Source organism: Paroedura picta, chromosome 4 (genome assembly GCF_049243985.1).
Source record: "Paroedura picta isolate Pp20150507F chromosome 4, Ppicta_v3.0, whole genome shotgun sequence".
Lineage (NCBI taxonomy): Eukaryota > Metazoa > Chordata > Lepidosauria > Squamata > Gekkonidae > Paroedura > Paroedura picta.
In genome coordinates this window covers 82,218,598-82,245,207 of record NC_135372.1, presented here as the reverse complement: position 1 = coordinate 82,245,207, position 26,610 = coordinate 82,218,598, and the positions used below count along the sequence as shown (strand labels likewise).

Here is a 26,610-nt window from a genome sequence, read left to right as displayed (position 1 = left end):
TAATAACCTTGTTCAGACCCCTCCACATGCATGTTAACATAAAGGCTTTGCTTTCCATGAAATGAATGGCTGAAGACTTTGACAGTGGGATAATTACATGAGAGCATTATTACTCCTGTATCAGTAAGAAAGTGCTGTGGATCAAGATTCTTGTTCTTTTACGGACAAGTCTAATATTATAAACTGCTTTAGGTTATTATAAAACTGCCTTACTGTTTCAGACAATACATTGAATCCTATCATTCTTGTCAGAATTTCTAAACCAGATTAGATTTACATACAATTTGTCAGTGTTAAGGACATACTAAAGACTTCATGCATGGTTCTTTCCCATAGTCTCAGAGTTGATCTTAAGATGGGAGGAAAGAATGTTATTCCTGTGGAATTACCAGTTGTGGTGTTGGGATCATTGAAATTAATTGGACATGGGAGAAAGCTTGGGGACAATCCTAGTAGGTGAGCACTGGGAACAAAAGCGTTTGAAGTTTGCTCTTTTCTATAACTAAAGATAACTAACATGGCTACCCTTCATCTAATTACATGTACGTGCCTGTGTTTGTGTAATGCCATCAAGTAGCTTTGACTTTTATTATTACTATTATTATTACTATTATTATTATTATTTGATTTATTCCCCACCACTCCTGAAGCCGGCTCATGGCAGTTAAGGAAACCTTATGCAGTGGTGTGTGAAGGGGTGGGATGGGGTTCTGCTCTCAGTGCAGCATGAGGAAGGCCCTTGAAGCCAGTGTCATGTTGAGTCCAGATGAAGGAGGAAAGTCTTTGTTTTTATTTTTTTTATGCAGTTTGGGCTTCAGCCACTAGGGGCACAGGGAAGTATGAGCACCGCAAAAAGCTTTCCAATTGGCTACACTTCATTTTCTCCAAGACTGAAGCAAACTTGCTTAACAACACTAATTGTTAGTATGCAGGTAATTCTTTCCAGTAATGCAGCATTTCTCTTTTTTTCCTTGCACCCAACTCATCCAGATCATGCAAAGCAGTTATTAGGATGCTGCAGCAAGATAAAACAGCCTTCCCTCTCTTAATTTTATCCTTCTCTTCCACATTTGTCTCATTCATTTCTGTTGTCCTTTACCTAATTTTTCTGTCTCCCTTTATTCTGTGCTTAACATTAGTTTATTATGCAAGATCTGCAGTATGCATAATTGAGCAGAATATAAAGGGTGTCCTGCACAGATATGTTTAGCATAAATTGGATAGGAACTTCCTGATGATTTTCAAATGATCTTCTCCAGTGTCCTGATAAATAAGAAAGGAGACTTTCTTATTTATGAGCATACTTCTTGCCTGCTTGCCTCTAGAACAGCTGTTGAATAGAGTAACTGCAGACAACAGCCAGCTCTCCTCTTTCTATAAATAGTTGTTTCTTTTCTGAATAAAAACGATTTGATTATTAAGCAGCCTAATGCTTCACTCTCTGTATATGCAAACTCTGCTAACATAACTGGCATTGCTACAATAGCATTGTGTTCTGCTGGACACTCAGTGATTGCACTAGTACTACTGGGTACTCTGGATATTGCACTGGTTCTGCCGTGCTTACAATAATGCCATCAATTAGTACTGCAAAGATTCTCTGTTTAACTTTAGACCTTTGAAAACAAAGGAGGATGGGGACACCTTTTTTTGGGGGGGGGGTAGTGTATATCTTAACATCCAGCTTGGTGAAGCTTGCGGTCACTATTTTGTGATGTTTTGGCCAATGTTAGTAAGTAAAAGTTGATACACAGAGAGATACCTTGCTCTTAAAAATATCTTCATGTGTTTGGGATGGTCATCTCCTGAGCTTCAAAATGAAGAACAGAAACACTCCTAAGTGCCTGCTCAGAACACAAATGGTATGGTGGAATTTTTTAACACCTCCCTCCTCGTTTTTTGTTTGTTTGTTTTTTGGCTGTCAAATCACAGCTGACTTATATTGACCCTGTAGTATTTTCAAGGGAAAGGACATTTGCAGTTGGTTTGCCATTGCCTGCCTCCACATCAGCCCTGCTAAACCTCTGACATGTAATGAAATCAGGTTTTCCTGGAGCTATCCAGACCAGGGCCAGGCTGAAAGCGATGTGACTGCCCCAAGATTACCCAGCAAGCTTCCATGTCATGAGTGGTGATTTGAGTTTGGATTTCCCAAATCAGAGTCCAGCGCTTTAAGCACTACATTATGCTGATGAAATAGCTTGTTGGGATTTGGATTTTTTTTGCTGGCATTATTATATATACAGAATTAAATAAAAGAATTTTTCACTGTCTGCATTTCTTTTCTGGCCATTGAAAAAAAGCCTTGGGTCCAGTGGCACCTTTAAAAACTTTGTTCTGCTGCTTCAGACCAACACCACTACCCACCTGAATATATTTTCTGGTCATTATTATTATTCATTTTATTTCATAATTATTACTGAAGATAATTTTGTTATATAGAGGAGGGGCCCTAACCTATAGATCTGTCTCTTGTGTGTATTTTTTCTCTCTCATCAGGCCAGTTTTTAATTTACAAAATAATGTTTTCCTGGATACTTGGACTGTATGTGCATGCATACACACCCCCATGAATATATCTCACCACAGAGTTTTGTTGGATTCAGTTTTCTGTTTGGAAATTAAGGATCATTTTGTATTTTAAGTACATTACTACTATCTTTCATCTTGACTTATTAAAATGGTATTCTGTTGTTACTGCATGTTCCACATTATTCGTTAAAGGCTTTTCCATTCTTTTTTTCTCTGGCATCAGAATAACAGCTGTTTGCAGCAGGCTACTGATTTCTTATAGTCTGTAGGGATAGGCAATATTAAAGTTTTCCTTGCATTTTTTTTGGCCTTTCATGCCCTCCATCCATTTGTCTTACACTCTCCCATCAGTGAAGAACTGGGATGGAAGATTTTTGTTGCTTAAACTCATGTTATGAATTTGGCTGTGTAGGTCAAATCAAAATAAAAGCCAAAATTCATATTTCATTTGACTATGACAGCAAAACAAAAATTGTGATGTATTTTGGTTTCACTTTCAGTGATCGCAGAAGACAATGTTTTGTCTCTTCCATGAGCTGGGGAAGCTGGAAGTGTTAGCTTAAGATACTTGTGAATGGAATGGGAAAGACACTCAGCTCAGTCCAGACATAGTAACAGAATAACAAATGTTTATACTGCTAAATTGGCCTTTATTTCTCAAAAGTATCAGTTACAGGCACAAAAGATGAAGTATGATAAATTGTCGGCCATAGATTCATTGGTAAAATCATCTTTTAGCAGAGCAGAATGCAACTCAAGTAATTTTGAATCAGATTTACCTCAAGGTGATAGGGAATTTGCAAGGGAATGCTACGCAGAGTGACAGAGAAACTGAGATGCTGCAATGACTTCTGTGGATGAGAATGAGGACAACAAGGCCTATGTTCTTTGGGTGTGTTAAAATCAGTGTATCAATAAGTTAGTGGGCAATTTATGAAATGCAAACAAATACAAGAGAACTAGTAGCAAAGCCCATTTTTTTAAACGGGATGTAGAAGAGCAGGAGGACAGAAGAGCCACTGTAGACCAGACCAGCTGAGCTCACCAGATAGGCCACTGCGCTATGCAAGAGCCCTGCCACCCTTGGCTCTCTAGCATTGTGCCCATGCTCCTGCTGAGCAGGGGAGAGCAGGTGATAGGTCAGATATCCCCCCCTCCGAGCTCTTCCCATGGCCAGGTGGGCAGGGAGCACAGGGTGGCCACAGTGGAGCATGGCTGGACAGCCATCTCCAGCTCCTGGGCTTACCTCATGCCAACTGCCAGGAAGCAGCACAGAGGAGCAGGGTGTCACGGCCCCTCCTGTCAGCTCTGAGAGCTCCTCTGAGGAAGAGGTGGATATGTCTGCAGAGACAGTCCATGCTCCTGAAATGAATCAGCATCCAGCCCAGCCATCAGGGCATCAGGCCTGAGCCTTCGGGGAGGATGGTATATAAATATAATAAATAAATAGATAAAATTTGGGCTAGAGAATGCTCAGCTAGAGGAAATTAGTCAAGCTTCAGACACTGACAGTTCTGACTCCCCTCCTCCAGCTTATAGGTGCAGAGGGAAACTCAGGGCAGAACTATAGAACAGGCAGAAATTTGCTTATCTGCAAAGCCAGTGTTGTTGCAGGAAATAAGCTCTGAGTAGTTGCAGAAACAATTCCCAGGCAAATGGCACACTGGATTTAAGGCATGCCCAGGAAGAAAGCAGTGTGGAAGCAAACATACATCAACATGTGACAGCCTGATTCCACCTGCTTCCCTTGAATCTCCTGATGTCCCTGGATTGGAGCCCTGATGTTCTATTTGGAAACTTCCTGACTGGCACCTTGATTCTGTGGCTCTGACATCTTGGCTTGCTTTTGAGCACTCCTGGCTTTGGTAATCCCCTGGTGTTACTTCCTGGCTTGTTTATGACTCTGCTAATTGGGACCGTCCTTTCAGTACAGCCCATGGCTGCAGGAACTCTAGTTCCAATTCAGACTGTGTTCAGCAGCTGCTCCAGTTCAAGGTAACTCCTCTGAACCAGCACTGCTGCTATGTTAGCAGCACACTTGACCTGCCAGGCCAACACACAGGGGAGCTAGGAAGAGCCTCTGATTGGCCCTCAGTTGGGGATTGCCATCATCCTATTGGGAGGAATCAGAAGCTCAGCACGTCGTCAGCAAGATGCTAAGTTTTTATATGGTGTGATGATGATTACATGCTATATAGTCTTTAGAAGTATTATCTGCAATAAACATTTCCACAAAATTTTGGATTTGTTTGAATCTACTATTAAACACTTGATTATTTAAAAAGTAATTAGTTATTTCAGTTGAACTATTTGTAGTTGGGATATAAAATTGACATGGATGCTTATAAAAAAATCTATTGAATATAAGACAAAATAGAGCATGATCAAATTTAGTATATTTATTTAGGGCATAAAAAATTCTCTAGTTCAAGAGTTTTCCAGAAAAACCACATTGCTGGTGGTCAGTGTGAATGACTTTCATAGTGCTTATCAGGATGCTTCATAAACAGAGCCCTCACTTAGTTACTGCAAGACTGACATTGCGTCAATGTCACAGAGTACCATAGAACGAAAGTTTTGAGCATATTCTCCCCTGGTTCTAGGACTCCATCCCTGATGGGTGGTTATCACGGCTGTTGCTAGGGAGGCAGGACCAAAAACTACTTTCAGCTGTCTTTAGCCTTTGGCCTATTGTGTATTAAATATTCTTTCCCTGAACCTATGCTGTATACACTTAACAGTATGGAAGGCCACCATGCATGTGATGAAATGGCTGTAGCCCACAAGAAACATGGTACACTGAAACTGTTAATCTTCAAGGTACCACATGATACTTAGTTGTAACAATTAATGATATAATAGTTGAACTCTACAATAATTCCCAAAAAGGTATGTGCAGTTGGTATGAGTTAACAAAAATCCTTCCTGGCCCAAAGGCCAAATGCTGCCATTGCCCATGTCTAGGCATAGCCATAAGGTAGATTATTAACCTATTTTACCACTAAAACAGATAGTCTGTGGATTGGGTGGAAGAAATCAATGCAGCAATTCTTGCATCTTTGCTGATAATTTTTGGTGGTAATTGGAGATTCTGCTCTTGAGATCCCAGTGCTTCAATAAACTATTTTGACTGTATTACTTATGTGTTTGGTTCCTTATGATGGGAAAGAAGATATATTATTTAGGGTTTTTTGTCTACCAGTGGTTGCTTGCACTTCGGCATAATGAATATATAACCTAGTATTATCTGATAGTTACTCAAAAACACTTCTTTAGAAAAAATTGGGAGACCTTCTCCCCCTCCAAAAAAATGTATTTAGAAGTGTGTGAGAAAGGGAAACTGGGAAAGGAAAACTGGAGCTCAGTCCTTCAAAGACAGACCTCCTGTGGCTGGGTAGGAAGGGTCCATGTGAGGAAGTGCCTCTGTCCACCCTGGATGGTGTGCAGCTCTCAGTGATTCACTCTGAGAGGAATCTGGGCATGATCTTGGATTCTTCCCTCACAATGGAAGCCCAGGTCACAAAGGTAGCATGGCTGGCATTTTATCACCTCTGCCAATCCAAACTTATAGTGCCCTATTTGGCCCCGGAACACCTAGCCACAGTGATCCATGTGATGGTCACCTATAGACAAGACTCTATGCAGGCCTGCCCTTAACCTTGATCCAGAAACTACAACTGGTCCAAAATGCAGCAGCCTCACAAGAACACCATGGAACCCACAGGAACCCACATACGGCCCATCCATCAGCTGCAATGGCTACCAGTCAAATTCCGGATCAGGCTAAGGGTTCTGGTAATTACCTTTAAGGCCATACGCTGTCAAGGCCCAGTGTACCTGAGGGACTGCCTTTGCCTATGCCCTTCAAAGAGCCCTATGCTCTACCAACAACAACTGGTTAAGGATCCTTGGCCCAAAAGAAGCTCGCTTGGCCTGAACCAGGGCCAGAGCCTTCTCTGTCCTGGCCCCCACCTGGTGGAATGAGCTCCTGGAGGAGATCAGGGCCTTGACAGAATTAAAGCAATTCTCCAGGGCCTGCAAAAAGGAGCTGTTTCACCAGATATATGGTTGAGGCCGACCAAAATCAGCAACATCTACAAGGCCCCTTACCTCCCTCCCAGGAATCCATATACCCATTCTGAACCACGGACTTGTTGGAACTGTTATTTCGTATAGAAATAACCTTGAGTGTTGTGGTTTTATCACCTCTGCCAATCCAAATTTATAGTGCCCTATTTGGCCCCGGAACACCTAGCCACAGTGATCCATGTGATGGTCACCTATAGACAAGACTCTACGCAGGCCTGCCCTTAACCTTGATCCAGAAACTACAACTGGTCCAAAATGCAGTCCATTTATATATTATGTAGAGCTAGGTAATTATATGTAAAATATACAAAGCTCCATGTACTGTTTTTCCATTCTATGTGAACCACCCTGAGCCTCAGGGGAGAGCATTATATAAATATAATAAAATAAATAAAAGTACCTATATTTCAAGAATCAACAGTAAACTGAAGAGGAAAAAACATATTAACATAATGACATGCCAGTAATCAGAATGAGGATTGGGATTGCTTTGGGATTTCGTCTTTCCCGCTTTTAATGTGACAGCCATGTAAGAGCAGATGCCTTATGACAGAGTGTGAAGCAAGCCAAGCAAAAACACTAAGCACACCTTTTCCTAGACCAGATGTATGAGGACAGGTGTCCAGTGACAGAAAGCCAAGAGAGAGGTGACATCAGCAGGCAAAGAAACACACTGTTTCCCAGTTCAGTTGGATTGATCCCCAAATTGAGATGTGATTTTACTTTTTTGTAATATGCCTGCTTTCGCTAGATATTTTGAATTGCTTTAGGGGTTCAGGCAAAAAAAGTGAGATACAAATTCAATAATTAAGTAAATGCTGTCATAAACTATTGTTTATTTAGTTTTCATCTGCCCCTCTTACCTGTGTAATTTTGACCAAATCCCTTGTTTTATTCTGTAATTTCATGCATACTTCCCTAGAAGATCATTTGAACACAATGGAATCTGTGTCTGAGTAGACATGCATAGGACTGGTACATTAATTATTTCTGATGTGACTGGAATCACAAATTTTACTTTTTTCATATAGGATATTCTATTAAAATAAACCTGTTGAAGTTACAGTATTATGTAGGACTGGCTTCACAGACTGGGAGCATGAATTATGGGGGTGAGGGTATAGGTGTGACAACAGGTTTGATGTCTGCCATACCACTTTATAGAGACTTCTCAGTTGATTCACTTTTCCTAGGTGTCTCTTCCCTCTAAAAACATTGTAAGCACAAATTGATGGCTACAGTTTGGTATATATGCTAATGAAAAATTAGAAAATGTCACAATTTAGCTAACACGGTAGAGTATTTGTATCATATTTGCCATAAAGACTGCAGATGTGAATGTTAGTTGTATTACTACTACTGATTTGTATTTCCCAGCACTACCTCCTTTTGTCAAACCATATTAGCCATTAAATAAACCATTCATTTATGTATCACCCTCCCCAAAGGCTCAGGAACAATACAGATAACTCAATTTATAATAATAATAATAATAATACAGTGGTAACAGTAGACGCCATAGTAGAACAGTAGAACAATGGGGAGAGCACATACTGATGGCCCTGTAGGTTGGACGAATTGGCAGTGGTTACCATAGAAGGAAGGCTCGGAGGCCAGTGGAAAGTAGTTGGTTCAGGTCAACCTCCACCAAATGCTGGTGGATGAGCTCCCTTTTGCTGGCCCTGCGGAACTAAGCTATCCTATTACCGGTCAATTTAATTAGGAGCAAAATCAACATACTAAAATGCAACATACTAAAACAGCTGGCTTTCAGAAGATGGGCCAATTGGCTATCTGTTGTCTTAAGGCCACTTAAGTATATTTTTAATACTTCCCCAGCTCGAGATGCTGATGAGAGAGAGAAATGGATTCATGCTTTAGAGGAAACCATCCTTCGTCATACCCTTCAGCTTCAAGTAAGTTTATTTGCAGTCTGTTATGGATCATTTTTAGAATGTTTATCTAAGATAACCTTATCAAAATTATGAATGCATGATGATAATGTAGGATATGTTATACATGTTATAAAATATGGAAAAATGCCAGGTGATGGATGTTTGATTTATTATGCATTTGCTGTGGACAGTTCCAGCACCAGTTCAGTGTTCTGATGACCACTAATTAAGCCTGCATGGATAATAAATCATTATCACCAAGCATTTTTTCCTTTTTTGTTTCATTGATCCATTGCTGGGTACAGGCCATTTTATCTTTATTCTTACAAAATTGGGCCATAGTAGTCTTGAGTCTGTCCACAGCATGGATTTTATGATGTTTGTAGAACAATGCCATCTGTTCCACAATATATTTCTGGTAAGGCCTTGGAGGAGGAACATGGCTTATGGCTTAAGTGCCACTCAGTGCTTAACACCCACTCAGGGCAGCTGGCCCACCCCTGAGTGCCTCCTTCTCCAACCAGCTTGCCTGTCTGTCCAGGAGCCAGCCAATTGCCTTCTGTTACCTCTGACCCCCCTCTCCTCCTTCCACTTCCCTCAGAGGCTGCTGATCCCTGCTGCATAAGGGAACTGCCAGTGAGTTCCCTAATAGCTGCCTGCAGCCTTTCTGGGTCTTGTGGGGAGAGTCAACAGCCATTCACAGAGTTCTTCCACCCCATCCCTCCCCAGTCTAGTGCCCTTTGTATTCCTGGATGCAACGGGGTTGGGTCCCTAGTCTGTAACCGCTCCACGGGAGCGGTATAAATAAAACAGTAAGGGCAAGGGGGGGGGGTCTGAGTGCCCCGGACTGACAAGCAGAGGGCCCAATCGGCAGGCGCCTCCTGGCCCGCCCACCCCCCTTCCTTGCCTATCTTCGACCTACTGCCGCCATTACGAAGCTGCCCGCCGACACGCCCGGTAGGCAGCCAGCCGGGGCAGCCTTCCAAGTCGGGTGGGAGGGGGCCGGGGGGGAAGGCTTTGGGGCAGCCAAAGAGGCAGCCCTGCCGCGTTGCTGACACAGCGGGGCTGCTCCTTTGCCCACCACAAAGCCGTGGAGTTGGGCGTGAGGGGGGCGGGGGGAAACCTTCTAGCGCTCATTGTGTCCCCAAATACAATGGGCTTTACATCTATTTTAACATAAATCTCATAAACCTAGAAAGGTATTCATTTGAGAGCTGATCGTTTGAGTGGCAATTTATTACACTGATGCTGAATTACTAGTCTACCATTAACAAATGTTTCTAATTCAGTTGAAGAACCAAGTACTGCATGAATGGAGGATCTCTGTGGACATGTTTTTGGCTTTGTTCAGTAAAGTTTGTGGAAAAGAAATGTTCGTATTTACAAGGTTATGACACCATCCTCAAAGAGATGATAAGAGATATGTGGGAAGATCCATACATGACTTAAAACAGTGCTTTGTGAAAGGTCACTCCAGAGTGACACCACTTTCCAAGCAATTAAAAATGGTTCTTTTCCCATTCTCCAGGGCTGCTATAGTCATGCATTCTTTCCCTTTAAAGCTCCCACAACGCCTTCTCTTGCTCATGTGAAGGACACATTGTACAGTTCTGATCACTGTATCTGAAAAGGACAAAGCTGAGCTAGATAAAGTACAGACGAAGGAAGCCAAAATAATTAACAGAGCACTTTTCCTATGAAGCTGAAAAGCCTGTAACATAGTTTAGAAAAGGGATGATTAATGGAGTGGGGCATGATATAAGTTTATAAAATTATGCACAGGATACTAAGAGTAGACTGGGAGATTTTTTTTGCTCTCTAAATTGTCTAACTCAAGGGCATCCAATGAAGTTGAAGGGGTGTGGATTCAGGATGAACAAAAGGAAATGCTTCTTTACACAGCAGAGGATTAAAATGTGGCATTCACTGCCAGAGGATTTAGTGGTGGCAATTGGGGATTAGATAGATTCATAGAAGACATGTCTATCAGTGGCATGGTAACTAAAAGGAACTCCACTTTGACCCATTATGCACGGGGGTTTTAGCGCACATTCGGGGTGGAATGGCGGCGACTAAAATCACCGATAACGCATGGAGCCGACTGCAACCGGCCGCAGCTTCGGTGCATGCCGCTGAAAAAGCCGCGTCAGTGAAACGCGGAAGAAAGCGCAGCTTCCGGGTGACCGGGGCGCAACCAGAAGCGGCGCCTGGATCGTCGCGTGCATAATCGGTTACTCTGGGTTTTGCCGCCGTCGCGCCCCGCCCCGTACATAACCGGTATGCGTCGCGTCTTCCCCCTCCGCGTTTTCCATGTGACCCGAAATCGCCGTTTGGCGGCCGTGCATAATGGGCCTTTGAGAGGCAGTAAACCTCTGAATATGTCTATACACATCTATACCTTGTTGTTGGCTCTTTATAGTAACTGTTTGGCTACTGTGTGAGATACTGGAGAAGACGGACCAGTAGCCTGATCCAGGAGAGTGGTTCTTTTGTTCTTATGCACTGGATAGAGTAACAGTAACTCCAGCAATTTCTCACATCTGGTTCTGCTCCTCTTCCTTCATGCATTTAGCCTTGATCTGAAGAATAGAATAGAATATGCTAATTAATTGGGCTTATTGCCCCCCCCCATCAAAGTTTCTTTTTGCTTCTTGCAGGGGACTGGATTTTTTCCCCACTTCAGGGTATTTCAGTTTAAGGTGGTGAAACTTTTCTGCACTTGAATACTTCTAGAATTGCCAGCAGGCCTGAAGAAAAATCAGTTATCCCTTTAATAGAGGATTAATTAGTAGTAATGGGTAACAGAAGTTTTTAATGACATGGAGATAAATAATGATGTTATCCGTTAAGTCGTGTCCGACCCTTGGCAATTCTATAGGAAAGTCTTCACCATGCACCCCTGTCTCTGAGTGCTTCTTTTAGTTTGTTCATAGTCATCCCTGTATTGACTTTGATCCAGCGGATCCTTTGCAGACCACATTTCCTTTTGCTGCTGGCCATGTCGAGCATTAATGATTTTTCTCGTTATCAGTCGTGAGTTTGGTGCTACTGCCAGTAATTATCATGATCTTGGTCTTTTTGATATTTAGGTATAGTCCCATCTTGCTGTGATTGCTGCTGGTGGAAGAGATCTGAGTAGTTCCACTGGAATGTTATCTATGCCAGGAGCCTTATTATTTGGGAGCTGTTTCAGAGCCCAGACCATTTCTTCTTCCAGTATAGGTGGTTCCAATTCGTGTCGAGTGTTTTGGGCTGGTGACTGAGGCACCTTGGTGTTTGCATATAATTCTTCTGCATATTGTCGCCATCGATCCTTGATGTTGGTATGGTCAGTCAAGTCTTTTCCATGTTTGTCTTTGATGGTCACTTTACGAGCAGTGAAAGTGCTCCAAACTTGTTTCACCTGACCAAAGAGGCTTCTGGTGTGGCCTCTAGTACACTCCTCTTCCAGTCGCTTGCATCATTGCGCCCAATACGCTTCCTTATCTTGTCTAGTAGCACATTGAAAATCTGCATTTAGCCTCCTGAATTCATCTCTCATGCCAGCAACTTTTGCGGCTCTTCGCTTTTCAGCAATTTTGATGATTTCAGATGTTAACCAATTGCATCTTCTTTCCGGCTTTTTGTACGTTATGTGTTGTGAAGCAGCTTCTATGATATTAGAATGAAATTCTTGCCACAGTTCCTCAGGTAGCTTCTCATTAGTATCAAGCAGTTTGAATTTGTTCTTCACTTCTATGGCATATGTTGGTGGAATCTTGGTGACATCAAACTTTTTGGGGGTACATATTTCTTGATATTATGTAATCTGACTTTCAATTTGGCCACCAACAGTTCATAATTAGAGCCACAATCTACTCCATGAAATGTTTTTACTGCTAGAACAGAGCTCTGCCATCTCTGACTGCAAAGAGTAAAATCGATCTGATTACATGGTATGCCATCTGGAGATATCCAAGTGTTTAAACGGTGTTTCGGCTGTTCATAGAGGGTGTTAGCGATATTTTTATTTTTATTTTATTTCTATATACCGCCCTTCCATATGGCTCAGGGCGGATATTTTGTTTTCTTGACGGAACTGGATAAGTCTGTCACCAGCTTCATTTCGCTCACCTAGTCCAAAGCTACCGCAGATGCCCTATTCTTGTTGATTTCCAACTTTGGCATTGAAATCCCTAATAATGTATATCATGTCCTTTTGAGGCACCTGTTGAATTGTTTCATGCATTTTTGCATAGAAATCTTCAATTTCATTTTCATCAGCAGCCGTGGTTGGTGCGTACACTTGCACAACAGTTGTGTTTATTGGCTTTCCCCAAATTCAGATGGACATAATTGTGTCATTTACTGCTGTGTAACTTTCCACTGCATGACCTGTTATCTTATCCGCAATAAAGGCCACGCCATTTTTTCTGATATTGTTGTGACCAGAAGACTAGGCTGTGAAGTCTTTGGGTGGAAAGTGGCCATTGTCTGTCCAGTGTAGTTCACTGATGCTTAGCAAACTGATGTTGAGTCGGGTCATTTCTGATTTCACAATATCCAATTTTCCTTGCAACATTCCACGTACATTCCATGTTGCAGTCCTTCTGGTTTTCTTTTGGCTCAGGCTTCTGCGTTCTCCGTGGGCTGCATCGCAGCTAGGTGTCCATAAATGCCCAGTTTACTGGCAGAGAGCTGTCGCCCTTCCCCAGTGGCTTGTTCAATACTTTGTGGCCTGGGGGGCCAGCACTCCATACCATAGTTGGCGCACTTTCCATAGAATTTTCTTGGCCAGAAAAACGGGGTGGTTTGCCTGTACCTCTGCAATTGGCCTGCAGGCTGTGAGCTCCGCAGTTCACCCCCTCACCATGTTGAGGAATACAGTAGGATTTCAAGGGCGGGGGAGAGATTAAAAATACAATTTGTTAAATAAGACTCTATTAAATATATTTTTCCCCAGGCTGTTGGCAATCCTAACTCTGAAGACCAGCTCACATTAGGTTTCATACATGGGGGGAGGGGAAGCTCCTAGAAATATAGTCTGCCCTCAGCTGATATTGGCACTACTGTAGCGTAACTCCATGGGAAAATACAATTTAGTGACAATAGTGTCTTCATATGTCACTGTGTTCTTGCATCCTTCCCAAACTCCTCTCATGATGGTATGGAAGCTTGTACGTGTAACTATAGCATTTGCCCAAGATCAACAAATGTTTCTTTTTAATTTAACAACCATACTGCTCTTAATATTTATTTCATAGAAATATGAATGTGTGAGTTTAAATGCTGTTTCACATTGCATGTTAACAGGAGAGGAATTTTAAAAATTAAAAAGTAACATCTGATTAAAATTACATACTCCTTTTATCTTCCTGGTGTTTTTCTTTGGAAACCAGCATTTTCTACTTGATTGCCCAGTTGCTGAGCTAATATTGGGGAAGTGAAATTGCATCTTTGTGTAAACAAGCAATGGACATATGAAGCAACTTTCCCGTCTGTTTAAAATTGCAGTGTTGCACTAAACACACAGTTTCATCCTAACTTTGTTTAGAAACAGTTGATTTCAATTAAATTTTTTTCTAGATAAACTAGTTTACGATTGCAGATTTACAAGTACAAGAATCGTTACGTTTTGTCTTAGTAGTGGTGAGAGTTCTGCCTGTAGTCCTATGGCTTCCTGTATGACCAGCGATGTGAAACCCTATGGAGGAGGGGGGAGAGTAGGGGGAGGTTAGACTAAACCGAAACCAGCCAGGCACGCTGTAGCCAGCCAATTACAAGGCAGTTTCTGGAGGCCTTTCAAATAAACAAGGGGGCGGATGAAATCTATGAATGAACGTGGCCGCTATGGCATTGTTTGACGTTCCAAGGAGATCACTGTTGCTGTAGATGGCGGCGTCAGTAATGGCTCGGGCGCCGGGCTACTGCTGCATGCGATGCCTTGTTTGCCGACAAGGTTTGCCCTTCCGCTCCTGAGCTGCTGGTGTAGCTCGGCCCGATTAATCGGCATCCGTGAGGACAGAATTGTTTCAGCTCTTGACGGAAGTGTCCATTATGTCGTGTTGGAAGGAAGCAGTTTGGGTTTGTTTTGTGTCTCTGAGCCCCCTTCCTCGCGCGACCCACCCTTCTCACCGCTACTCGGATTGGGAAGGGTGACGATTGGGCGGGGAGGCACCTGACCCATAGCCAATAGGAAGTCACCTCGGTGTTGAGGCGAGCTCTGTGTGAGCGGCGAATCTGCGGCGCGGCGTCCCTGCGGGCAGGGGGCCCGATTTTAGGACAGACCTCTCCTGGCTCCGTGATGGGCAGGGGGAAGCATGGCTAGCGTGAGTAGGACCAGTCTTGGGTTGGCGTAGCGTCGAAAGTGGCAGAATGGGGCGCGCTCCACATTCGGCGGCCTGTTGTGTGAAGGCCAGCCCGGACTCCTGGGTTTCACGTCAGGCGAAGGGGGAGCGATGCAGTTGACACCCCGCGCCTCGCAGTGGCGTCAGGCGGGTGGCTGAACCTTCGGAAATAATGCCCACATAGATCCGAGTTGGTGCCTGGTTCACTTATCTAGCAGTTTAAGAAGTCAGCGCGTGATGGCTGAAGAGCGGGTGCGTGTGCGCGCGGCACCGAGGTTGGGGTAATGGCGCGGGGGGGGGGGGACTTATATTCAGACGTAGGAAGGTTTCAATTACTTGTTAGTAGTGAACAAGCTCATTGCTGATTTTGGTTTGTCTGTAGAAATTAGTTTGTTGAAGGAGTCCTGAACTGATTTAAGCACCCCGAGCGCTATAAAAAGCACTGATTTGTTAGGGAAGCCCTCTTATTTAAGTGATGATGGGAAAGTTAAGTTCCTCTAAAGACATATTACTAATGTTTATAGCACTGTGTTACACGGAGTGGTGCTGGCAGAAAAATTAAGATCCCAAAGAGCCCAGTGATCCAAACTATGAGAAAGCATTGATTGCTGCTAAGTGACCCAAGGAATTAGGGTTACAGAACAATCATCACTACAATGATTGTTAAATACCTGATTAAGGAGAGAGATGCGGTGGGATCCATGCTTCCCCAGTAACTATGAATCACACATCTGTATGGCCAGTGATGCTCTGATTTTGTAGAGAATCTTCATCTGTACCAGCATATTCCGGTATGTTAGTGCATTTCTGTGAAGATTGAAAATATGGACTTAGTGAGAAGTAAGGCTGTATAGCAGGGGTCATCAACTTGTGGTCTTCCAGATGTCCATGGACTACAATTCCCATGAGCTCCTGCCAGCAAACTCTGGCAGGGGCTCATGGGAATTGTAGTCCATGGACATCTGGAGGCACACAGGTTGACTACCCCTGCATAGCAACTATAGGATATCTGATGTATCTTGAAGATTGGTTAGATTGAAATATGTTTTTGATAGCTTGCATTACATTTGTTTGTGTGTGGTAGCCAAAAGAGTATATAGAACACATCACAATAATTTCTTTGACATAGGGGGATAATGCTGTGTCAATTGATGGGAGAGAAACAGTTGAGACATTTGGGATAAATTGATAGTCTTTTCTAATCATTTATTGACTTAAAATTTATGCTACCTTTATTCAATTAAAAAATTTGCCACTTCAGGTACCTGCTCGAGGAGGCTTACAAGACTGTAATCATGGAATCATCCTAAGCTATTCACTGCATCTTGCTAGCACTTCAGAACATACATGGCATTCTGGCAGCTGTTCTATGTCCTGATATTTATGGTGTTAATTAATTTGTGACCTTGAACTGAAATACCATAGTATATCTTTAGATCTATGGTTTTAAAAGTCTTCTAATATACATAGGTAAAGGTAAAGGTATCCCCTGTGCAAGCACCGAGTCATGTCTGACCCTTGGGGTGACGCCCTCTAGCGTTTTCATGGCAGACTCAATACGGGGTGGTTTGCCAGTGCCTTCCCCAGTCATTACCGTTTTACCCCCCAGCAAGCAAGCTGGGTACTCATTTTACCGACCTCGGAAGGATGGAAGGCTGAGTCAACCTTGAGCTGGCTGCTGGGATTGAACTCCCAGCCTCATGGGCAAAGCTTTCAGACGGCTGCCTTACCACTCTGCGCCACAAGAGGCTCAATAGCCTAATATACATAGCACTATGCAAATGCTAGATTTTTTTTTTAAGCCATGATTAAGTCCAAATAAATTGAAGCACTTTTAAGTCTCCCTGCTTCAGTGGAAAAATTTCAAGAGTAACTGTACCATTAAAACTAATGGAACTTAACGTTTGTTTGGATTATAAATCCTTTATAAAATAATAACCATTTGCAAAAAAAAAATAGCTATAGCATAATATAGTAAACTGTGTAACCATAATTATTTATTACATTGAGTCTATGAATGTTTATAGTGTTCCTCTCACCAGCTGTCCCAAACCATGGGAAGTTGATTCCTAAGATCATGACACCTACTTGTGGAACAGCTGGGAAGGGTGGCTTCTCCCACCCTATAACCTCAATTATTAACCCATATGGGTCACACAGCAGAAGTAGGGAAGTTCATGGCAAAGATCTGTGTTCCTTCCATTAGTGAATTCAGTTCAATGAACTTGTCTCGGGGCAGGTATGGCAAATTAAGTATTTAAGGATTGTTTGGAACTATCCATCAGGAACATGTTTTGTTTTTTCAAAATATCTACTTGGATGCCAATTTGCTTGATGCTTAAGACACTGGTTATGAATGTTTAAATCCTACATTATCTAAGACCTACGTATCAGAGGGAACATCTCTCCCATATGTCCATGTGCACAATATGATCCTTTAGCTGCTCTCTCCCCCACCCCCCGGTAAAGTTATCTACCTGGTATGTGCCAGATCTTGTTCCTCTTTAGTAGTGGTTCCCACTTAGTGGAACTGAGGTGAGGAAGTTTATAGGAGATGCTTTGGGGCTATTTATTTGTTTGAACTTCAAGTACTGGGGGGAAGCTGATGGAATCTTATTATTGATTGATGGTGGTTTTGCATGGAACAGTAAGCCACCATGAGCAGCAAGGGAAAAAAGATATCAATAGGTTACTATAATTTAGCATATTATGCGCTAGAATCAGTTGAAGCCATCTGAATTCATTGAATATAGTGTGTGGCAAATATATTAAAACATTTTGATACTGCCTCTCCACCTAAGTCAGGATCCCCAAGGCAACAAATATTAAAACATTTTTAAAGTGTACAAAATATAAAATATTTAAAACCGTTGTTATGTTGTTATGTGCGAAGTCGTGTCCGACCCATCGCGACCCCATGGACAATGATCCTCCAGGCCTTCCTGTCCTCTACCATTCCCCAGAGTCCATTTACGTTTGCACCTACTGCTTCGGTGACTCCATCCAGCCACCTCATTCTCTGTCGTCCCCTTCTTCTGTCGTCCCCATTCTCTGTCGTCCCCTCGATCGATCCAAGCATTAGGCTCTTCTCCAGGGAGTCCTTCCTTCTCATGAGGTGGCCAAAGTATTTGAGTTTCATCTTCAGGATCTGGCCTTCTAAAGAGCAGTCAGGGTTGATCTCCTCTAGGACTGACCGGTTTGTTCGCCTTGCAGTCCAAGGGACTCGCAAGAGTCTTCTATAGCACCAGAGTTCATATAGCACCAGAGTTCATATAGCACCAGAGTTAAAACCATTACAACACACAAAACTATGATAGGAAGGCTGTTAAGAATTGGTGAGGGAATCCCAAACAAACATGCAAACAAGTCTTTATTTACACTGGAAGACGACAATAGGAGGAGACAGACAAACCTCCCTCGGAAAAGAGTTCCGAAGTTCTGACATGACCAAGAAGGCCTTTTCTTGGATCAGTACACATTTAGCCTCAGATGGTAGAGAAACCTGAAGCAAGGCCTCCAGATATGACCAGAGTGGCAGGCTAGGTTTATATTCAAGTAGGGGATCCTCCTAAATATGATGGTCCTAATTGGTATATGGCTTTTCAATAACTGCACCTTGAATTAGGCCTGGAAGCAAATATACTTGATAAACATTATTACTATGAAAAAGGCACTTAAATATAATGAAAACTAATTGCTGTTTAGTTTTTTATGCCCTCCAAAATTATGAAATCAGATCAGTTAGCTTTCTGAGCTTCTCCTTGATTATGCATTAATTTATAATCTTTGTGCTTTTCTAATTTCGTAATTTACAAATATATTAAGAGCCTCTTGTGGCGCAGAGTGGTAAGGCAGCCGTCTGAAAGCTTTGCCCATGAGGCTGGGAGTTCAATCCCAGCAGCCGGCTCAAGGTTGACTCAGCCTTCCATCCTTCCGAGGTCGGTAAAATGAGTACCCAGCTTGCTGGGGGGGGTAAATGGTAATGACTGGGGAAGGCACTGGCAAACCACCCCGTATTGAGTCTGCCAAGAAAACACTAGAGGGTGTCACCCCAGGGGTCAGACATGACTCGGTGCTTGCACAGGGGATACCTTTACCTTACAAATATATTATGTAAATTCATATAGTTTTAAAGTTGTTATATTATTATGTTCCATGTATTGTTTATATGTTTAATGTAAACCGTCCTGAGCCTCCAGGTAGGGCGGTATAGAAATATAATAAATAAATAAATAATATCATACACACTCATGTTTAGAATAAAAGATTTGTAACCTTTCCCTAATGTAATTAAAAAGTATATGTGGGCTGATAATTTGATCACTTGAATTCTTAAGTATTGTGGTCCGTACTGACCAGTTTCAATTGAGGAATAAATTGCAATAAATGGCTTGTGAAAAAAAAACTTGTTCAGATTTTATACATATGTTTTTTTTCATGCTGTACAGGGTGTGGATTCTGGATTTGTTCCAAGTGTCCAGGATTTTGACAAAAAACTGACAGAAGCTGATGCTTACCTACAGATTTTGATAGACCAATTGAAGGTATGTCTCCCCCTGAATGGAAATTCAGTTATGAAGTACTAGAATCATAGAATCATAGAATCATAGAGTTGGAAGGGGCCATACAGGCCATCTAGTCCAACCCCCTGCTCAACGCAGGATTAGCCCTAAGCATCCTAAAGCATCCAAGAAAAGTGTGTATCCAACCTTTGCTTGAAGATTTCCAGTGAGGGGGCGCTCACCACCTCCTTAGGCAGCCTATTCCACTGCTGAACTACTCTGACTGTGGAAAACTTTTTCCTGATATCTAGCCTATATCGTTGTACTTGAAGTTTAAACCCATTACTGCGTGTCCTTTCCTCTGCAGCCAGCAGAAACAGCATCCTGCCCTCCTCCAAGTGACAACCTTTCAAATACTTAAAGAGGGCTATCATGTCCCCTCTCAACCTCCTTTTCTCCAGGCTGAACATTCCCAAGTCCCTCAACCTATCTTCATAGGGCTTGGTCCCTTAGCCCCAGATCATCTTCGTCGCTGTCCTCTGTACCCTTTCAATTTTATCGATGTCCTTCTTGAAGTGAGGCCTCCAGAACTGCACACAGTACTCCAGGTGTGGTCTGACCAGTGCCGTATACAATGGGACTATGACATCTTGTGATTTTGATGTGATGCCTCTGTTGATACAGCCCAAAATGGCATTTGCCTTTTTTACCGCTGCATCACACTGCCTGCTCATGTTTAGTTTACAATCCACAAGTACCCCAAGGTCTCGTTCACACACAGTGTTACCTAGAAGCGTATCCCCCATCCAGTAGGCATGCTTTTCATTTTTCTGACCCAGATGCAGAACTTTACACTTATCTTTATTAAATTGCATCTTGTTCTCATTTGCCCCTTTTTCCCTTGTGTTCAGATCTCGTTGAACTCTGTCTCTATCTTCCGGAGTATTTGCCAGTCCTCCCAATTTGGTGTCATCTGCAAACTTGATGAGTAGTCCCTCCACCCCCTCATCTAGATCATTAATAAATATGTTAAAAAGTACCGGGCCGAGCACCGAACCCTGAGGTACCCCGCTACTCACCTCTCTCCAGTCTGATGAAACACCATTGACAACAACTCTTTGAGTGCGGTTCTCTAACCAATTCCCTATCCACCTAACGATCTAACTACTAACTACTGATCCTGTAGTTTAGTGGTGGGTCATCTTGATCCTTACTATTTATTAAATTTGTATTCTTCCCTGTCTCAAGTGACTTAAGATGGATCACATCATTTTAAAATTTATACAGTATAAAATAAAACACTTAAAAAAAACCTAATTTACATTAAAATTCAGATACAATCTATATTGATATTGCCGATAATATCCTGGTTTGAGATAGGGGGGATGGGGTGGGAGGGGTGATGTAAGTTTGCCAACAAATTGGCTGATTGATAAAGATGTAGATATAGGCAGGGAGGTCTAGACATCAGATGTTAACTCTTATTGGACCTAATGGAACAGCTTTGTCTTGCAAATCCTGTGGAACTGTTGTAGGTTCTGCAGGGCTCTGGTCTCTTTTGCCAGAATGTTTGAGCAGGCTGGGGCCAGTTGGAGTTTCCAAGTCCAATTTAACGTTAGCCTTACGTAAAGCGATTTACAGTAATCCAGTCTGGAGATGACCATTGCATGCATCACAATGGCTAGGTCTGGGGTTGACAGGTAAGGCACCAGTTGTCCTGCTTGGTGAAGGTGGTAAAAAGCCTGGCTGGTGGCATTTGTGACTTGGACCTCCATCGATAGTCAGGAATCCAGTATCACACCCAGGCTCTTGAGGCTGAATATAGGAGTTAGTTGGACCCTGTCAAGAACTAGGAGTTGTAGTGGCTCATCTGGGACACAGTGGCCAACCCAAGGACCTCTAGCATGCCTGGATTTTACTTCAGGGATCTGTCCTGGGGCCTGTGTTGTTCAACATATTTATAAATGATTTGGATGAGGGATTAGAGTGAGTACTTATTAAATTTGCAGATGATAGTAAACTGGGAGGGGTAGCAAACGGTACAAAAGACAAAATCAGAATACAGGATGATCTTGATAGGCTCGAGAAGTGGGCTAAACTAAATAAAATGAAATTCAATAGAGACAAATGTAAAGTTCTGCATTTAGGTTGAAAAACCTTTTACACCAATATAGGTTGGGGGAGACTTGTCTTGGTAGTAGTATGTACAAAGAGGATCTAGGAGTCTTAGTAGACCATATACTGAACATGAGTCAGCAGTGTAACTCAGTGGCTAAAAAGGCAAATGGGATTTTGGGCTGTATCAAACGGAGTATTATGTCCAGATCACAGTGTCCAGTGATGGTACTGCTTTACTCTGCTCTAGCTTGGCCTCACTTGGAGTACTGTGTTCAGTTTCGGGCACCACAGTTGAAGTAGGATGTAGACAAACTGGAACATGTTGAGAGGAGGGCGACAAGGATGGTGAGGGGTTTGGAGACCAAGACATATGAAGAAAAGTTGGGGGAGCTTGGTCTGTTTAGCCTGAAGAGGAGACGACTAAGAGGGGATCTGATAACTATCCAAGTATTTAAAAGGCTGCCAGTAGAGAATGTAGCAGAGTTGTTCTCTCTTGCTCTGGAGGAACAGACTAGAACCAATGGGATGAAATTAATTCAGAAGAAATGCCATCTAAACATCTGGAAGAAGTTACTGACAGAGCCGTTTCTCAATGGAACAGGCTTCCTCAGGGGGTGGGGGGTTCTCCATTTTTTGAAATTTTTAATCAGAGACTAGATAGCCATCTGACAGAAAGGCTGATTCTGTGAAGGTTCAAGGGGGTGGCAGGTTACAGTGGATGAGCTATAGCCGTGGTCCCCAATCTTTTTATCACCAGGGACAGGTCAACGCTTGACAATTTTACTGAGGCCCGGGAGGGGGGGTAGTCTTTTGCCGAGAGACATTGCCGCCTGAGCCTCTGCTCCACTTGCTTTCCCGCTGACACCCCTTACTTCCTGCCTCCCACTACGCAGTGCCACACCGAGGGGGAGGCCACTGGAGAGCACCAAAGGTGAGCCAGCGGCAGAGTGGCAGGGCAGCTCCCGAGACAGTAGTCCAACCCCCTGCTCAATGCAGGATCAGCCCTAAGCATACTAAAGCATCCAAGAAAAGTGTGTATCCAACCTTTGCTTGAAGACTGCCAGTGAGGGGGAGTTCACCACCTCCTTAGGCAGCCTATTCCACTGCTGAACTACTCTGACTGTGAAAAATTTTTTCCTGATATCTAGCCTATATCGTTGTACTTGAAGTTTAAACCCTTTACTGCGTGTCCTCTCCTCTGCAGCCAACAGAAACAGCATCCTGCCCTCCTCCAAGTGCCAACCTTTCAAATACTTAAAGAGGGCTATCATGTCCCCTCTCAACCTCCTTTTCTCCAGGCTGAACTTTCCCAAGTCCCTCAACCTATCTTCATAGGGCTTGGTCCCTTGGCCCCAGATCATCTTCGTCACTCTCCTCTGTACGTCCTTCTTGAAGTGAGGCCTCCAGAACTGCACACAGTACTCCAGGTGTGGTCTGACCAGTGTCGTATACAATGGGACTATGACATCTTGTGATTTTGATGTGATGCCCCTGTTGATATAGCCCAAAATGGCATTTGCCTTTTTTACCGCTGCATCACACTGCCTGCTCATGTTTAGTTTACAATCCACAAGTACCCCAAGGTCTCGTTCACACACAGTGTTACCTAGAAGCGTATCCCCCATCCAGTAGGCATGCTTTTCATTTTTCTGACCCAGATGCAGAACTTTACACTTATCTTTATTAAATTGCATCTTGTTCTCATTTGCCCCTTTTTCCCTTGTGTTCAGATCTCGTTGAACTCTGTCTCTATCTTCCGGAGTATTTGCCAGTCCTCCCAATTTGGTGTCATCTGCAAACTTGATGAGTAGTCCCTCCACCCCCTCATCTAGATCATTAATAAATATGTTAAAAAGTACCGGGCCGAGCACCGAGCCCTGAGGTACCCCTCTACTCACCTCTCTCCAGTCTGATGAAACACCATTGACAACAACTCTTAGAGTGCGGTTCTCTAACCAATTCCCTATCCACTTAACTATCTGAAAATCCAGATTGCAGTCCTTCAACTTATTCATCAGAATATCATGGGGAACCTTGTCAAAAGCTTTACTAAAATCCAAGTAAATGACATCAACCGCATTTCCCCGATCCAGCAAACCTGTTACTTGGTCAAAAAAGGAAACCAGGTTGATCTGGCAGGACCTGTTGGAGACAAATCCATGCTGACTTCCTTGGATCACCAAATTGTCCTCCAGATGTTTGCAGATCGCTCCCTTTAATATCTGCTCTGTTATCTTCCCCACAACGGTCAAACTCACTGATCTGTAGTTTCCCGGGTCATCCTTCCTCCCTTTTTTGAAGATTGGAATAGCGTTTGCTCTCTTCCAGTCCTCCGGGACGTCTTCAGTCCTTAAAGAGGTCCCGAAGATGATGGACAAGGGCTGTGCAAGTCCTCTGGAAAGTTCTTTGAGCACTCTCGGGTGCATTTCATCCGGCCCAGGGGATTTGAACTCATCCAGCGCAGCTAAATGCCTCTCGACAACCTCTCTATCCATGTTAACCTGCCACCCAGACATTAACCTTTGGCTGTGACCATCTCTAGATGTGCCTAAACACTTTGACCTGTGGGAAAAAACAGATGTAAATTAGGCACTAAGCCTTTCTGCTTTCTCTGCATCTTCCTTTAGAGTTTGTCCATCCGCACCCAACAGTGGGCCTATTGCCTCCTTTACTTTACGTTTGCTCCTCACATAACTGAAAAATCTTTTCTTGTTACAATGGGCTTCCCTGGCCAGTCTTAGCTCACTCTCAGCTATGGCCTTCCTGATGATTGATCTACAGTGCCTAGTAACCTGTAGGTACTCTTCTTTAGAGCTCTGTCCTTCCCTCCATTTCCTGAACATTTTCCTTTTCTTTCTTAGTTCCTCTTGAAGTTCTCTGTTCATCCAAATAGGCTTCTTAGAGCTCCTGCAGTGTTTTTGTCTTTCTGGGATAGTCATTGATTGAGCATGCAATAGCTCTTGTTTGAGTAGCGCCCACCCTTCACATGCTCCCTTCCCTTCCAGCATTCTCGTCCATGGTATGACACTCATTATGTCTCTGAGTTTATTAAAGTTTGCCCTACGAAAATCCAACATCCGCGACTGGCTACAAGCTTCCTTGGCTCTCCATCTCAAAAGGAATTCTATGTGGACATGGTCACTTCCCCCTAGGGTCCATACCTCCTTCACCTCATCCACCAACTCTTGCCTGTTGGTCAGTATTAAGTCCAGTATGGCTGAACCTCTTGTGGGTTCATCTACCATTTGATAAATGAAATTGTCAGCCAGGCAGGTCAGAAAGTTGCATTACTGAGGACGCTTCGCAGAGTTTGTTTCCCAGCACACATCTGGGAAATTGAAGTCACCCATGATGATAAGGTCCTGCCGCTTGGATATTTTCTCAAGCTGCTCACAAAGTGCAGCATCCACATCCTCTCGTTGGTCAGGCGGTCGGTAGCAGACACCAACCACCACACTGTTTGTTTACCCCTCTCTTATTTTCACCCAAATGCTTTCCACTGTAGATATGCTCTCCTTCACTAGAATTTCCTGACAGGTAAGCCCTTTCCTCACGTACAGTGCCACTCCTCCACCTCTTCGATCTATTCTGTTTTTTCTGAACAGTTCATATCCATCCACCATTACATTCCAGTCATGAGAATCATTCCACCAAGTTTCTGTAATGCCTACTAGATCATACCTTTCCATCAGCATGAGAAGTTCCATCTCTTCCTTCTTATTGCCCATGCTTCAGGCGTTAGTATAAAGACATCTGAATCCTTTTACTTTTGGTTCCCTATGAGCTGGCCTTGCCAGTTGGGCTGCCCCCTATTGTTCTCCTTCCTTACACTCCCTATGTCGATTGTCTCTTTCCCCTTGTGGCTTCAGTTTAAAGCTCTCCTGATGAATCTCCCCAGGTTCCTGCCAAACACATTCTTCCCCAGTTTCGATAAGTGCAGTCCATCAGATGCTAGTAGGCCTTCCTCAAGAAAGCCTATCTCATGGTCCCAGAAACCAAATCTCTCCTGCCGGCACCAACTACGCAGCCACTGATTCACCTCCATTATCTTCCTCTCCCGATGCATTCCTCTTCCCTTGACAGGCAAGATTGAAGAGAATACCACTTGTGCCCCCATTTGCTTGAGCTTCCTCCCCAGATCTTGATAGTCTTTTATAATAGGAGCGATGGTATTCAGGGACATGTCATTCGTTCCCACATGGACCATCACAAATGGGTAGTGATCCGTAGATTTGAGGAGTTTGGGCAGCCGTTCTGAAACGTCTTTAATTTTCGCCCCTGGCAAGCAACACACCTCTCGGGTTAGGGGGTCGGGCCCAGCCACATGGCGATCCATTCCTCTTAGCAGGGAGTCTCCAATTACCAGTACTCTCCTTTTTTTTCCTTCTCAACTCCATTTCCTTCTGTCCCCGTGGCCTCTTCCCTTTGTCTTAGACTTTGTTTTGGGACCTCTTCCCTCGTTGACCCTTGCACCTCCTATGCAAGGGCCTGAAATCTATTCTGGAGCTCCAAAGGCCCCGAGAACTGTCTCGCTCTTCGCCGTTGAGTCTTTTTCCGAACTGTCTGCAGAGGCTCCATAGTGAGGTCAATCTCTTTATCCTCTTCAGGACTGGTTGTATCCTCTTTATTCCGAGTTGCATGGCTCTGGTCTATGAACTCCTCCCCTTTCTTACTTTGGGTCAGAGTAATAATGCTGTCTTCTAATCCCCTAATCCTTTCCTCCAAAAGTCTTACCAGTTTACACTTGGGGCAGATGTAGTCTATCTTGTCTTCTGGGAGGAAGGCAATCATGTCACACTCACTGCAGATGATGGGATGAGTGTCCTGGAGGTCCATTGTAATTTCTAGGCAGTGCAAGTACTGGTCAGCAGCAACTCTCCTCAGTAGCTCTCTCCACGTGCTCTCAGTTGTCTGAGCCATTAAACAACATCAGGGAGAGATCAGTTCCTGCAGGATCCTACATAACAGGGAATGCTACGGGGATGTGCTCTCCTCTAGTGCTACCCTCTGTTCATGGCCTTGTGTAGAAAAGATTTTAGCCATTGAAGAGTCACACTTTGAACCCCCATGCTAGCTAGGTATTGGGTTAGCAACCCATGCTCGACCATGTCAAATACCACTGTTAGATTTAATACCAACAGCAGTGCC

The 26,610-nt window shown here is 43.4% G+C and overlaps 1 protein-coding gene across 5 annotated transcripts in view; it reads left to right on the top strand.

Moving 5' to 3' along the window:
• Positions 1-26,610, top strand: part of OSBPL9 (oxysterol binding protein like 9) — a 96,409-nt gene that overhangs the window by 22,400 nt on the left and 47,399 nt on the right. For 2 of the 5 annotated variants that reach the window (XM_077333767.1, XM_077333766.1), the window contains exons 4-5: positions 8,461-8,537; positions 19,291-19,386. In XM_077333767.1, coding sequence (XP_077189882.1) covers positions 8,461-8,537; positions 19,291-19,386 — 173 coding nt within the window. Of the gene's footprint in view, positions 1-8,460; positions 8,538-14,519; positions 14,580-14,671; positions 14,825-15,405; positions 15,634-19,290; positions 19,387-26,610 lie in introns of those variants that run through there. The other 3 variants (XM_077333768.1, XM_077333770.1, XM_077333771.1) reach the window with 3 other exon arrangements.